We start from the raw sequence: 12,212 nt of genomic DNA, 5'->3' as shown, positions 1-12,212 counted from the left end.
CCCTAACACACCATCTCATATGCATTAACAATTAAAGCCCCCAGTCCAGTAACCCAAGGGCTGGAGACCTGTAAATACTCATTTCTACAGATACCAACTCCTGTATTAAAGCAATGGTTTTTTAAACTACTTTTAGCAACATATTTTCTGTTTTTATTTTTATAAACACAGTCTTCCATAGAACCCCAAATAAAATTGAAATAGATAAATCTGGTGCTGCATTAGTTGAAATGAGGGGTCCCCAGAAACTGTCCTGATGTAGCTGTTGCCCCCACCCCTTCTCCTAGACAGTTTCCTGGGTCTCTGAGGAAGCCAGTTTGAGAACCAGTGAGTGCTCTAGGACTACAGCAGTCTTGATAAAGTTTAGTAATTTCAGACATTCTTTAATATAGCTATACAAGTAGATTACTAGGTATAATTGTTTCCAATATTCAAAGAATCAGAGGCTTTCTTCTCATTACATTATAATCCCATATAGAAAATTTTCCAGTTTTACCTATAGACACCCTCACCTTCTCTAACTATTAAAACCCCATTGCACGACACATGTTTTTACATCACAGCTCTCCCAAAGATCTCCAGACTTGAGTGAAATTGCAAAACAAAGTTGAATTTTAAGTACTGGATCTGTGACATGAGCCCTCCAGCTTCAGGGAGGGGACAGGTACTGGTCTGTTCCTGGGTCCTCTGTGGCTAACGCAGAACTTGGTGAAGAAAGCAATGCTGGGTGGCACATCAGCCCACCAGGACTATCTGATGTTGGCATTCTTCTTGAGGTAATCCATGTAGCAAGTCAGGAGCATTTTCTGAAACACGCTGCTGTAGAAGGCCCATGACGGGATCAGGCTCAGAATGCTTGCCTTTAATAGACAAAAACATAAGTGTCTGGGAGAAAAGAAGAGCAAGGAAGTTGCAAGAAAGCATCTCAATTTATATTCATCATCTTTAAAAATGTATGTCTGATGACTGAAGTTAAGTCCCAAATCTTTTAAGTAGTTGTTAAAGTTTAAATGTCTTGTGACATCTTCTCAGCAAACAGAGTTTTCTCAGGAACGTCAGAACAGTCAAAGCAGTCACTTGTCAGAACAGTCGTGAGGTATTTCTAAATTAAGAGAACTCTGTACATAGTAACACCCTCCCTTTCTTCTTTCTCTTAGTGAGCACTTTCTCTGTCTGGTTCTTGATCTCCCAGTGTCTTCATATTCTTTCCAGCAAGATTCTACTAAAATGAGATTCCAGGAAAAGAATCAGAAATGCTTTCCATCACCTGGCACAATGCCTGAGGCATAGTAGGCACTAAGCAAATACCTGAATGCATAAAAGAGTGAATGAACAGGAGAGTGGCCAAGATGGTGGAGCAGGAAGATGCTGAGCTCCCCTCCTCTCACAGGAACACCAAAATTACAACTATTTGCAGAACAACTACTGATGAGAGAGACCTGAAGTCTAGCAGAAAAGATCTCCTACAACTAAAGATATAAAGAAGGAATCACAAAGAGATGAGTAAGAGGAGTGGAATGTGGTATAGTTAAGACCTATTCCCCCAGGCATAAGACCCACAAATGGGAAGATAATTACAATTGCAGAGGTTTTCCCCAAGGAGCGAGGGGTCTGAGCCCCACATTGGGCTCCCCAGCCTGAGGGTCCTGCTCCAGAAGATGAGGCCCCAGAATGTTTGGCTTTGAAAGTCAGTAGGCTTATTTTCAGTAGAGCCAGAGGGCATTAGGATATAGAAACTCCACTTTTAAAGGGCACACACAAAATCTCACACACTCTGGGAACTAGGGCAAAAGCCCAACCACCAGGGTACCGGCACTGGCCCCAGGACCTCCAAGGCCCCACAGCCAGATTTCAGGTCCAAACCTGCCTACCAGCAGGCTAACACCAACTCCAGGACACCCAGGGCCTTGCAGCCAGAGACACTGGGACCAGGCTCTGCTCACCAGGGGGCTGTCACTATCTCCAGGACAACCTGGGTCCCAGCCCTGAACACCAGCAAGCCAACACTAGTTCCAGGACCCATGGGCCCTGCAGCCAAATCAGGCAAAAATGGACTTAAACCCTTGCATCACCTTTACCAGCCAGGTGGTCTTGGGCCATCTGATCCATCTGAGCTTCATCTGATCTGATCCAGCTCTGAGCTTTGGTTTCCTCAATGTAAAAGGGGAGCCAAATGTCCTGTCTCACAAGATGTTTAGGAGAATTAAATGAGGTAACTATGAAACCCCAAATTCCACACGGATTCTTAGGTAGAGGCTCCAGTTCCACTTCAACTGCTGCCCCAAAACTCCTTGAGGGTAGACAGCATACTGTCTTTGCCTCACCTCTTTGAAATGGAAGACTTGCTTGTTTACTGGTTGATTCCACTTGATTACCCATAACTTTAGATTCAACGATCTTTAAACCCTGGCAAATTCAAAATTGGTTTTAATGATTTATGTGTTTTCCTTTGTTTTCTCTTTTGCTTCACCAGGCACAAAGACTTTTTCCTACTGTTTTTGGCATCTGTTTAGCAGTAGAGATTAGAATTTGTTACATAAGAAATCAAAGAGAAAAGTAAAAAAAAAAAAATTCAACTTTTGACATCTAGAATTGGATTACAGTACGTATGTAGCAAGACAATAGTCTTGCAAGCCATGCTATTGTCTCAAGAACACATTTTCTAAATGCTAATGGATTCCATTTAAGACATCAATATCCTGGAGGACTAAACGTATAGAGTTCTGCTAAGGGAAGGAGAGGATGTCTTATCCACTGGAGCTACCTAAATCCCTCTGAGATGGACAGGATGTGACCCTGGGAAAGCATACAAAAGGCCTGTACTTTTTCTGCCCTGGAGATGGTGGGAGGTACAAGAGAGAAAGAGGAAGACGTGACCAGATGTGTGTCCTCTGATATGTGTGTCCTCTGAGCTTACATTGGAGGGCTGGGGGCCTGGGGTGAAGGATAGGAAAGTGTGATAAGTAAGTAATGGTAGCAAAGGAGGCTTTATTGCCTCCACTCTTCTGGAGTGCAGCCACAGAATATTATCTCAGCTTGGCGAGGTAAGTGCTGAGATTTGGTTTTTCCAGCATCCCTCAGGTTCAAATCGGTGCTGATGCAGAGTAGAGAACCAGAGGGCCTCTGTGAACCAAAGCTGCTGATGAAGAGCTGGCCTCTGGCTGGATGAGGGAGGTAGCAGAGATTCAGACATGTTCAGCCATCAGTAGCTGGGGAATGCATTGGCCTAGCCAAAAGGACAGAAGGAGTCATCCCCACACCCCCTACAGACATAAACCAGCAAGGTGAGCAACCATCAGATAGATTAGGGACACCAGCCACACACACTTAAGGACCAGCAGGAGATCATAGGGACTCTTTCCCCAGTGTCATTTTAGCGAGAGAAGCCAGAAGAAGGGACACTCAGGCAAGACTGAACATTTTTCTCTAAATAATGGACAGCATATTTCCTAAATGGACAGTTTAGATGATCAGATCAAACTAAGTTTAAACTCATTAGACATTCTACTAATTTGTTTTCGTGCCATGCAGCAAGTAGTGGTCTGAAGAAAAACCAGATCAGCAATAGGCAAAATAAAGACCTTGTATTCTTTCTGCTTGTCCACTTTGCACTGTGTGTTCAAATGGTGATTCTGCACACTGTTGAGATTCTACAGTAAAAGTATCAAGTAATCAGCTAAGACAATTCAGTATCTCTTGCCAGAATCTCAGTACTGAGTCCCAGGAGACAGCTGAATGCTTTGGGAGGATTTAGTGCATTGACCCATGAATCTCTCTAGCATCAGAGAAATAAAGAAGCCTAATTCCCATGGTAGAAAAACATATGAGGCAGAGGAGAAAGTTGACATACGAAGGGAAAGTAAAGATCTCTCTAAAATTAGTTGGTGATGATGGAAACAGAACTACCCTGACACTGTTTGTTTTCAGTATTAGTGTGAAACTCAAGTCTACCTTTGTTTCATGTTTGTGTTTTTTCCTAAAAGCAGCCCAGGGATGGTAAGAACTCCTCATGCCATATACTTCAGACTTTATTTCCATGTTTGATGAAGTCTGTGGTGTACAGGAACCAGCTTGTACTTTCTCACAAGAGCCAATTGTGAGCTCTCCTCCTGAATTTATGTGCAGTGACAACATGCTGGTAGCTTAACATCAGTCATAGAAATCAGCAAACGCTACAAATCAAGGTGTTTTGTTTTATTTTTGGTTTTACCCTGGATAGTTAAACATTTACTGGCACAGAGGGCCAAGGACATCAACAGCCCCTACAGGGAAGCACTCTGTGTTTTGGCCTGACCTTCACAAAGCTCTGGGAGCCGCCTTACTTTCTGAGGGCAGAGGTGAGGCAGCCAATGGTGAGATTTGCCAACTTCAGAGTTGTCTATAGGCTGGGCACCCAGCGCTTCAGCTTCTCCTTCCCCTTGCTAGATACACCTTTTCATAGGCTGGATTACCCTCAGCAGCATACCTCTGGCATCACTATCCTTGCGTGACAGAGAACGGCTGAAAGCAGCTCCAACAGCAAGGAAGAGCTAGCTAAGCCCTGCTAGGGCCCCCTGCTTGTCTGTCCTCCCTTGCTTCAAGAAAGGAGAAGTTATCAATTACCAAGATTTCATGGGCAAGGCAGCCACAGGTTTCGTCTCCAATCGTGACATAATTCAGTGATTCTTTAACAAACTCATCAGCAGTCTTGGTTATCATGTTGGTATTTAGATACTTTGTCATCGGGGTTGAAACAGCATATGGGGTGAGCACCTACAATGGGAAATAAAGACCGTAACACAGGAGCAATCTGCCCAGCCCTGAGAAACGAATACCCATTTTATCATCCCTTCATGTTCCAACTCTGTTCTCCCCCTAAAAAGTCTCAGGAAATATATGATAATAGAACAGTTAAACGTATAGAACGAGCACAGAGCTGGGAATGAGAAAGGCCAGTTTCTGGCTTAATGTGGCAACTAACTCAAGATGGGGCCTTAGCCACACAACACCGAGTGGTTCAAATGCACACAGGGTGAATGAGGATCTCTGTCTTAGAGCACGGTTCCCTAACTTAGAAAGTGAAAATGCAGGACACCCAGTTATATTTGAAGACAAACAATGGAAAAATTTTCAGTTTAATTATATCCCAAGTATTGCATGGAATGTACTTATTCTCAAAAGATTATTTGTTATCTGAAATTCAAATTTAACTGGATGTCCTGTATTTTATCTGGCAACCCTATCACAGAAGTTTATTTCTAACACATATAACGAAATTGGAGCACTTTCAAGTACTTTAGATTCCTACTTTCACACTTTAGTTAGGAGCCAGGAGTGGCACATACCTCATAATCTTTCCTGTCATGGTAAGAAAAATAAACAACAGCACACTGTACCCTGAAAAGCCAATACCATGTTTCCACTGGTGGTCTCACCACACTGTGGCCTGGCATGAGGTTTCATAATGGGGTTTCTTACTTTATTCTCAGACACAGAGACCTTGGCATCTTTAGGGGAAAAAAAATATCCATGCTCGTTTTCTTTTTCTTCATATCACCTTTGAAATTTTTGTCACGTCACTTTTTTTTTTCCTCATCACACTTGAAATTACGTTGTTTCATAATTTAATCCAATGTATGTCAGTCAATTCAATTCAATTGGTTCTCATGGAAATTAACGCAGTTATTAATTTGCATAACACTTTTCTTCCAAAGATCTCAAAGTGTATTCTTAGAAAAATATAAGAAGCTTGCATTTTCAAACCCATTTTTCAGATAGGGAAATAATAAAAGTTGTTTCCATTCTTACAGTGACTTTTGGTTGACAAAACACCTTTATGTATAAAACAAGGGCTCAATAAATATTGGTTAAATTTGCATACTTATTTATTCATTAGATCTTCACAGTAACCCAGAGAAGCAGCTATTATAAACCCCTTTTTACAGATGGGGAAACAAGCTCACAGAGTTTAAGCAGGCTGTCCAAAACACTCAGATGATAAATGGCAGCACTGGGATTTGAAAATCAAACCCAAGAGTACAGTACATACTTCCTCAGGAATTTTACAAATATTTATTGAGCACCAATTACATGCATGTTTGGAGAGGCAAGTTGGTTTTCAGAATGTCACAGCATCTTTTCCAGGACTTGGAGCAGCTCCGAGGGCTTTTGCATGAGGGAAGGGGCTCCCTCCCCCTTCCTCACCTCCTCCCAAACCTTCTGCCCCACAGAACCCACTAACTTAGCAGCTACAGCATCTCTGGCCCACAATTATCAATATCGAGATGATGCTAAGACTTGATACTCAACACTAATATTTAGTGTTGTTCACCAAATATTTCTAGTTCTTCTTTCTTCCAGACACATGATAGAATTGCACTTCCTGGGTCCCTATGGTTGGGTGGGACCATGTGACCAGATCTGACCAATGGGTATGAGCAAAAGTGACATGTGACGTTTCTGAGCCAGAGCCCTTAATTATCTTTATTCTTTTTTTTTTTTTTTTGGCTCCGTTAGTTAGGTCTTTGTTGCTGTGCACAGGCTTTCTCTAGTTGCAGCGAACAGGGGCTACTCTTGCAGTAGCACGGGCTTCTCATTGCAGTGGCTTCTCTTTGTTGCAGAGCACTGGCTCTAGGTGCATGGGCTTCAGTAGTTGCAGCATGCAGGCTTCAGTAGTTGTGGCTCGTGGGCTCTAAAGTACAGGCTCAGTAGTTGTCAGAGCCCCTAATTATCAAAGCAAGTCTCTTGAACTCCTACCACTTTTTCTTTGACATGTCAACTGACAATATCCAAGATGGCGGCTGCTCCATCAGCCTGGGTCCCTGCCTCACTACAGTGAGCTAATCCCTTCTGACAGTTCACAGTGAATGTGTAGCATGAACGAGAAATAAATCTTTGTGGTTTTAAGCCAATGAGATTTTAGGGATTATTTTTCACTGCAGAAAACTTAGCATATATAAGGTAGAGCTGTTGCAAAAGGAATCCATCCTCAGCTGGGAGTTGGAGAATGGATAGAAGGGAAGAATCTCTGATAGGTGAGACTTTAGTTCAGCAGGGCAGAGAATGGGACTGTAGTCTAGTGACAAGTCTGTTACAATCACTCACTACAACTGGGAAGATGATGTTCTTTACAAAGCTCCTACTATTAACTCATATCTGCCTGTTGAATAAGCTTCATCCTATAGCTGGTTAATTTATACTGAGATACTCTCAACTGGGTATTTTAATTGAAAATCAGTATGTGCAGCAGTAATTTTAAAAATATAACTGAGTGTGCCTTTTTCATTCCTAATAGTATGTCAGTGAACTTCTTCCCAAACAGTTAACCAAAAACCTCTGTAAACTGTTTATTCCAGGTTCTAGAAACTACTTAGAGTTAATTGTGTTGCTGAAGGAAGCACGTCATATTGCAAAGCCTACAGACAGAAGTGACAACCCAGCTTTGTTTACAGTTAGGACAAGGTCAACTCTGTGACCACTTGTCATTGTAGGGGAAATGGAGAGCAGAGCACCCCTTCCCCAAGTGCTCAAGAACCAGAGTGTGGAGATCTCTATGTTCCATCACAGATGAACAGCCCCCAAGCGAAGCACCCTCTCCCCTCCTCCAACATTGACCAAGTGCCCAGTTTTCTTTTGTTACTTCTCCACAATTCCTCCCACATGAGCCTATCTCCTCTATCTAGGTCAGGGAGTAAAGGATGCTTAGACAAGAACCTATTTCTGTCCTGATGCAGCATTGGGTAGCAAGCGTTTCTGAGCACTCACTCATCCCACCCCATTTCCTTCTCCAGCACCCACGGCATGGTGAGGGCAGCAGCAGGCAGAACCACAGTGGCTCCACTGCCACCTCTATGGTCATAGGAATTCACATGGTGTCATCCAGGCCCTCCCTCCTGGTCACATGTGCACAGCCTGTCCTGCAGGAAGCAGTGGCCCAGGCTCCATGGGCATCCAGAGTTCCCATTCCCAAGGACACAGAACTGTTGACCTCACCTGGATAATGATTCCTTTCTCTTTATATTCTGCTTGCAGTGCCTTGGAAAATGTGCACACAAAAGCCTAGAGCAAGAAGGAGAAACACCTAAGGACTTGATTCTCTGTCAGAGCCAATTCACTCAGATTTCAAAGGACACCACAGGGAGCTTATCTTCTTCACCTTAAAATGCAGCAGTTCGTCTTGATGGGAGTTAGAACTTCATTTCTTGGTCTGGGAAGAGCTCCCACAATGAGAAAGAACATGCGTTTTGCAATAAATACGTACCTAGGGCCACTGCATATAGATACCCTACCCGGGGGAAGCTCTGCCTTGTCCAGGGCACCCGCAGTTCCAAAGATTTGTTTTATGGCTAGGGCAAGAGGACACCTGATGAGGCCTCTGGGATGCAAGGAAACTACAATGTTACTCGCTGGCCAGAGGAGTGCAGGGCTCCCAGGCAAGGAAGTGAGTGGGAGCTGGAATTCCATGGGAGCTGCGCTTGCCTGGCTGTGCTGCTGCGAGGCTTCATCAGCCCAGGGGCATCATCTTTTTCTAATTTGCACCCGATACTGTCTGACTCGCTCAGAGGCAAATCAGTCCATCGCCTTGCCAGATGATCCAAAGGAAAATGCTAAATGGGAAAAACAAAAGGAAGAAGGAGGAGGCTTGGACTACATCTGTCACTCACCTTAGAAGCCGAATATGTGGAGTACAGAGGCCAGGGAAAGAGGGCCACCCCTGAAGATATGTTCAAGATGAGACCTTTCCTCCTAAAGGGCAAGAAACAAAGTTTCAATTGCTTTGCTGCCTGATTACACCTTGAGAAGGAAGAAAATAAAGGGGCTCATGTGAACGCTGGGAAACTTCCATCCTCTCTAGGTTTCCATGTGTGCTAAGTGTTCTGCTTCCAAGAACTGTGAGTGGAACTTCACCTCAATCATGAACTACACCACACGGTGATGCCACTCGGAGGTCAGTTGACTTCAAGAGCTTGTGACTGGGAACAGGGCCTCTGCTACAGCAAAGATCCACCACCAAAATGCAGAGAACCAACTCAGCTCAGACAAGACTCAAGGGGGAAGTGATCCTTCTCTATCAAATGTGACCACATGAGCTCAAGGTCCCTTCTGACTCATAAAGATGACCCACAACAGGACAGATGTCATATGCAGAATCCTGTCTTGGGTGGAATTTGACAGTCCATCATCTGCTCACACAGGCACTCCTACACAAATCTCTGGGGTTCTTACTTACCCTTTTGAAATTCCATATCCTTAATCCTTCCCAACTAGATGGATTCAATCCAGAAAAATCAAGAAACTGCAAATTGGAATAAAAGGCTAAGCCCCTTCTTTCTCTAGGTAAGATAAAACTATTAACTATTTGCTTTTAGTGACCACCTGAGAAAAACCAGCTCCCAAATGGGCATTGTAATAGGGTGATTTAAAACATGGAATAAATAGAGACACTGATGGGGTGGTGATTTTTACCCGAAAACTGGAGTATTCATTCTGACAAGAGCTGAAATGCATAATAACAAAGAGATGGTCTTGGTCTCAGGCCAACTTCTGAAGTTTCTTTTATACTCACTGTGAGTTAATTTTTTAACCCAATGTCTGCTGAAACTGCTGTTCTCTTCCTCCCTCCAGTATATGCTACATTTGACCTGCAAATATGCTTATCTGCTTGCAAAGCTGGCCTGGTCCAACCATAATCTCCATGTCCTTTCATCATAGTTTTATCATTTGTGAAAGCAGCAACAGATGAACCCTATCCCCCTGGTCCCCAAGTCAGCTGATTGCCAGGCCAGGCAGACCATGGCTTTTCCAAGGAAAGACCTTACCTTGATTCCATGTGTTTCAGAATCAGCTGCGTCATCTATAAGAGAAGGGCAAAGTTAAGCCGTGACAAGGAAACTATGTAGCAATGTGCCGTGGGGACTTAGGAAGTAGGTGCTGGAGGAAACTGGAGAAACAGCTTCATCTTCTCAGATGGCCTTGAAAATCTGCTAACACTCATTGGAAGTAATTCTGACAACACTAGAGTCTGGCTGGAACCCATAAAAGGCAACTTAGACAAATGGCAAACAGTTCAGAGGCCTCTGGTTTCTTCTTCATAAAACTGAAGTCTTCCTGGAAAATGAAGGGGGTGAAAAACTATGGAAATTGGCTTATGTCTGTGGGACCAACACTGAGGCTCCCCAGATACCCTTCATTCTGGGAGAGAGGCAAAAGTAGTTTAGCCATTACAAAACTCACACAGGAGTTAGAATTAGGGGACTGTCAGGAAACCTAACAAGTGTCCATGAGTGTCTCACATACAAGGTATGAGATGGAGAAGGACATCTCTTCAATTCAACAGCAGCCTCATTGGCAGCCTGCAGGTGGTCTGTGAAGCAGCTCCCTGGACACAACATGTCTGCTGGTCTGTTGGAATTACAACAGTGTTGAAAAATCCCTTCCCCACCCCAATCTACTGTCCCTGGAAGAAGTCTTCCCTGCCAGTTCTGGAGCTTAAATATTTCATTAAGAAAGCTTTTCATGTCATAATTTTAAGGCACCCATTTTAAGAATTAAGAAAGAGGCAAACCTATGGACTGAAATGTTCTTGAAAGTACAATTGAGTGGAATCAGGCCCTGTCTTGGGAGCAGGTTTGAAGCAGAGAGGATCCAAACAGATGGGGAGAGGCAGAGAAATAGAGGACACTGGGGACCAGAAGACAAGTTTGCCTATTTTTTCATGCTGTCTGGGGCCCTGCATTTCCTAGGAAGGCCCCTAAGCTCATCCCTGGGAGTCTCCAGATAATGTTTTCACTGCTCTGGAGAAGCAGCAGGGGTGGGAGTGGTGAGGGCTTCCTAGACTGGACTGCCTTCTGAAACCCTGAATTTTGAGGGAGGTGAGAGAAGGATGAGGACTAGATCATGTCAACACCCTTTCCTTGCTTCTCCCAACTTCATTAAGGGTATAGTTGGAGCATTGTTGGACAGCATTTCTGAGTCTCCCAAAAGCCTGACTGGGTGAATGATCCCAATTAGAGACACAACACTGGACTTTGTGGGTCCTTGTCTCAAAGGTTCCAGTATTTAGTCTCTTATCCCACGTTCCCTTTGCCCTCAAACTCATTCTCCCATCTCTGCCCTTGATAGAGAACTCTAGTGTTTCCAGATGGCTCCTTTGGAATAATTAAATGATACTAGTCATGCTTCCAACCAGCGTGACCAACTTGGGCATTGCATACTTAGAAGCTAAACTTCAATTTGTTTTCTTTGTTACTTAAGGAAGTTAGTGTCTACCAAGATATAAAATAATTTTTTTGAAAATCAAAGCTTTTCTCTGCTACAAGAGTCAGAGGGTTGTCAAATACATTTGGGAAACCCTGTGATCAAATGGACCAAGACTGAAAGATCAATGTATCCATTAATGTGAAAGATTTTAGTGGTAAGGCTGCAGACAACAGTGGAACATATAAAACCTTCAATTACATCAGCTGGGGATTTTAAAAAGCCATTGATTCCTCAGCATAAAAAGAATGTATGTACCAATAAAAACTGAGCAGGAAACTATAAAATACCAGTATACTTACAAAAAAAGAAAAGAAAAAAAAACAACCAATGGTGAAAATAATTTTTGTCAACTCAACTGCAGCCACATGAAAAAAATTTTTTTTTGGTCTGTTCAGCATCCATCCCCTCTTTTTATGTTGATAGAAACCTATTTTCCTCTGGGAAACCAGTTCTCCCCGCCAGTCCATGCTGTGAAGACGAGACAGCCCCCCACTGCTCCCCAATAAGGGCCCCAGTTCCATGAAATCAGTCATACCTGATTCATTGCTGAAGTTCCATTGGACCATCCAGAGTGGTTATGAGGGCCAGGCACAGCTGTGAATTTTGTGTAACAAGCAAGGTGCCCAGCTGTGGGGGTGCGTGTGGGCTGAAAGCCCAGCGTTAACTCACAAGCCATTTAGAGGTCTCTCATCATTCAGAGGGAAAGGAAATATTGTGTTTACACAAAAGCATCATCTACTCACCAAGCATGGGGCTATGTCCACTCTTAAGCAGCACCTTTCTCCAAATTGTCTGCCCAGACAATTTGTCTCCCTTTTTCTTATTCCCACAAAGACATGGCATAGGATAGCTTTGTGGTACTCATGCCTATAAATGGGTATGCAGTTAATTCTAATAAAAGGACCTGAGTGCTGAATGGCACCTGACACATCAATTAGTTTAATACTCTTTTAATAGCAGACGAAGAATCTGAA

At 43.4% G+C, this 12,212-nt stretch overlaps 1 protein-coding gene across 1 annotated transcript in view; it reads right to left on the bottom strand.

Annotated features, from left to right (window-relative positions):
* Positions 1 to 366: 366 nt before the first annotated feature.
* HSD17B3 (hydroxysteroid 17-beta dehydrogenase 3) overlaps positions 367 to 12,212 on the bottom strand; it is a 37,582-nt gene continuing 25,736 nt past the window's right edge. Inside the window, exons 7-11 of the mRNA XM_059071767.2 lie at positions 9,798 to 9,832; positions 8,643 to 8,724; positions 7,972 to 8,037; positions 4,603 to 4,752; positions 367 to 860 (exon numbers count right to left, since the gene is read on the bottom strand). Coding sequence (XP_058927750.1) covers positions 750 to 860; positions 4,603 to 4,752; positions 7,972 to 8,037; positions 8,643 to 8,724; positions 9,798 to 9,832 — 444 coding nt within the window. The 3' untranslated portion in view covers positions 367 to 749. The remainder of the gene's footprint in view (positions 861 to 4,602; positions 4,753 to 7,971; positions 8,038 to 8,642; positions 8,725 to 9,797; positions 9,833 to 12,212) is intronic.

This window comes from Kogia breviceps, chromosome 8, assembly GCF_026419965.1.
Source record: "Kogia breviceps isolate mKogBre1 chromosome 8, mKogBre1 haplotype 1, whole genome shotgun sequence".
NCBI classification, from domain to species: domain Eukaryota; kingdom Metazoa; phylum Chordata; class Mammalia; order Artiodactyla; family Physeteridae; genus Kogia; species Kogia breviceps.
This window is presented reverse-complemented; position numbering and strand designations above follow the sequence as displayed.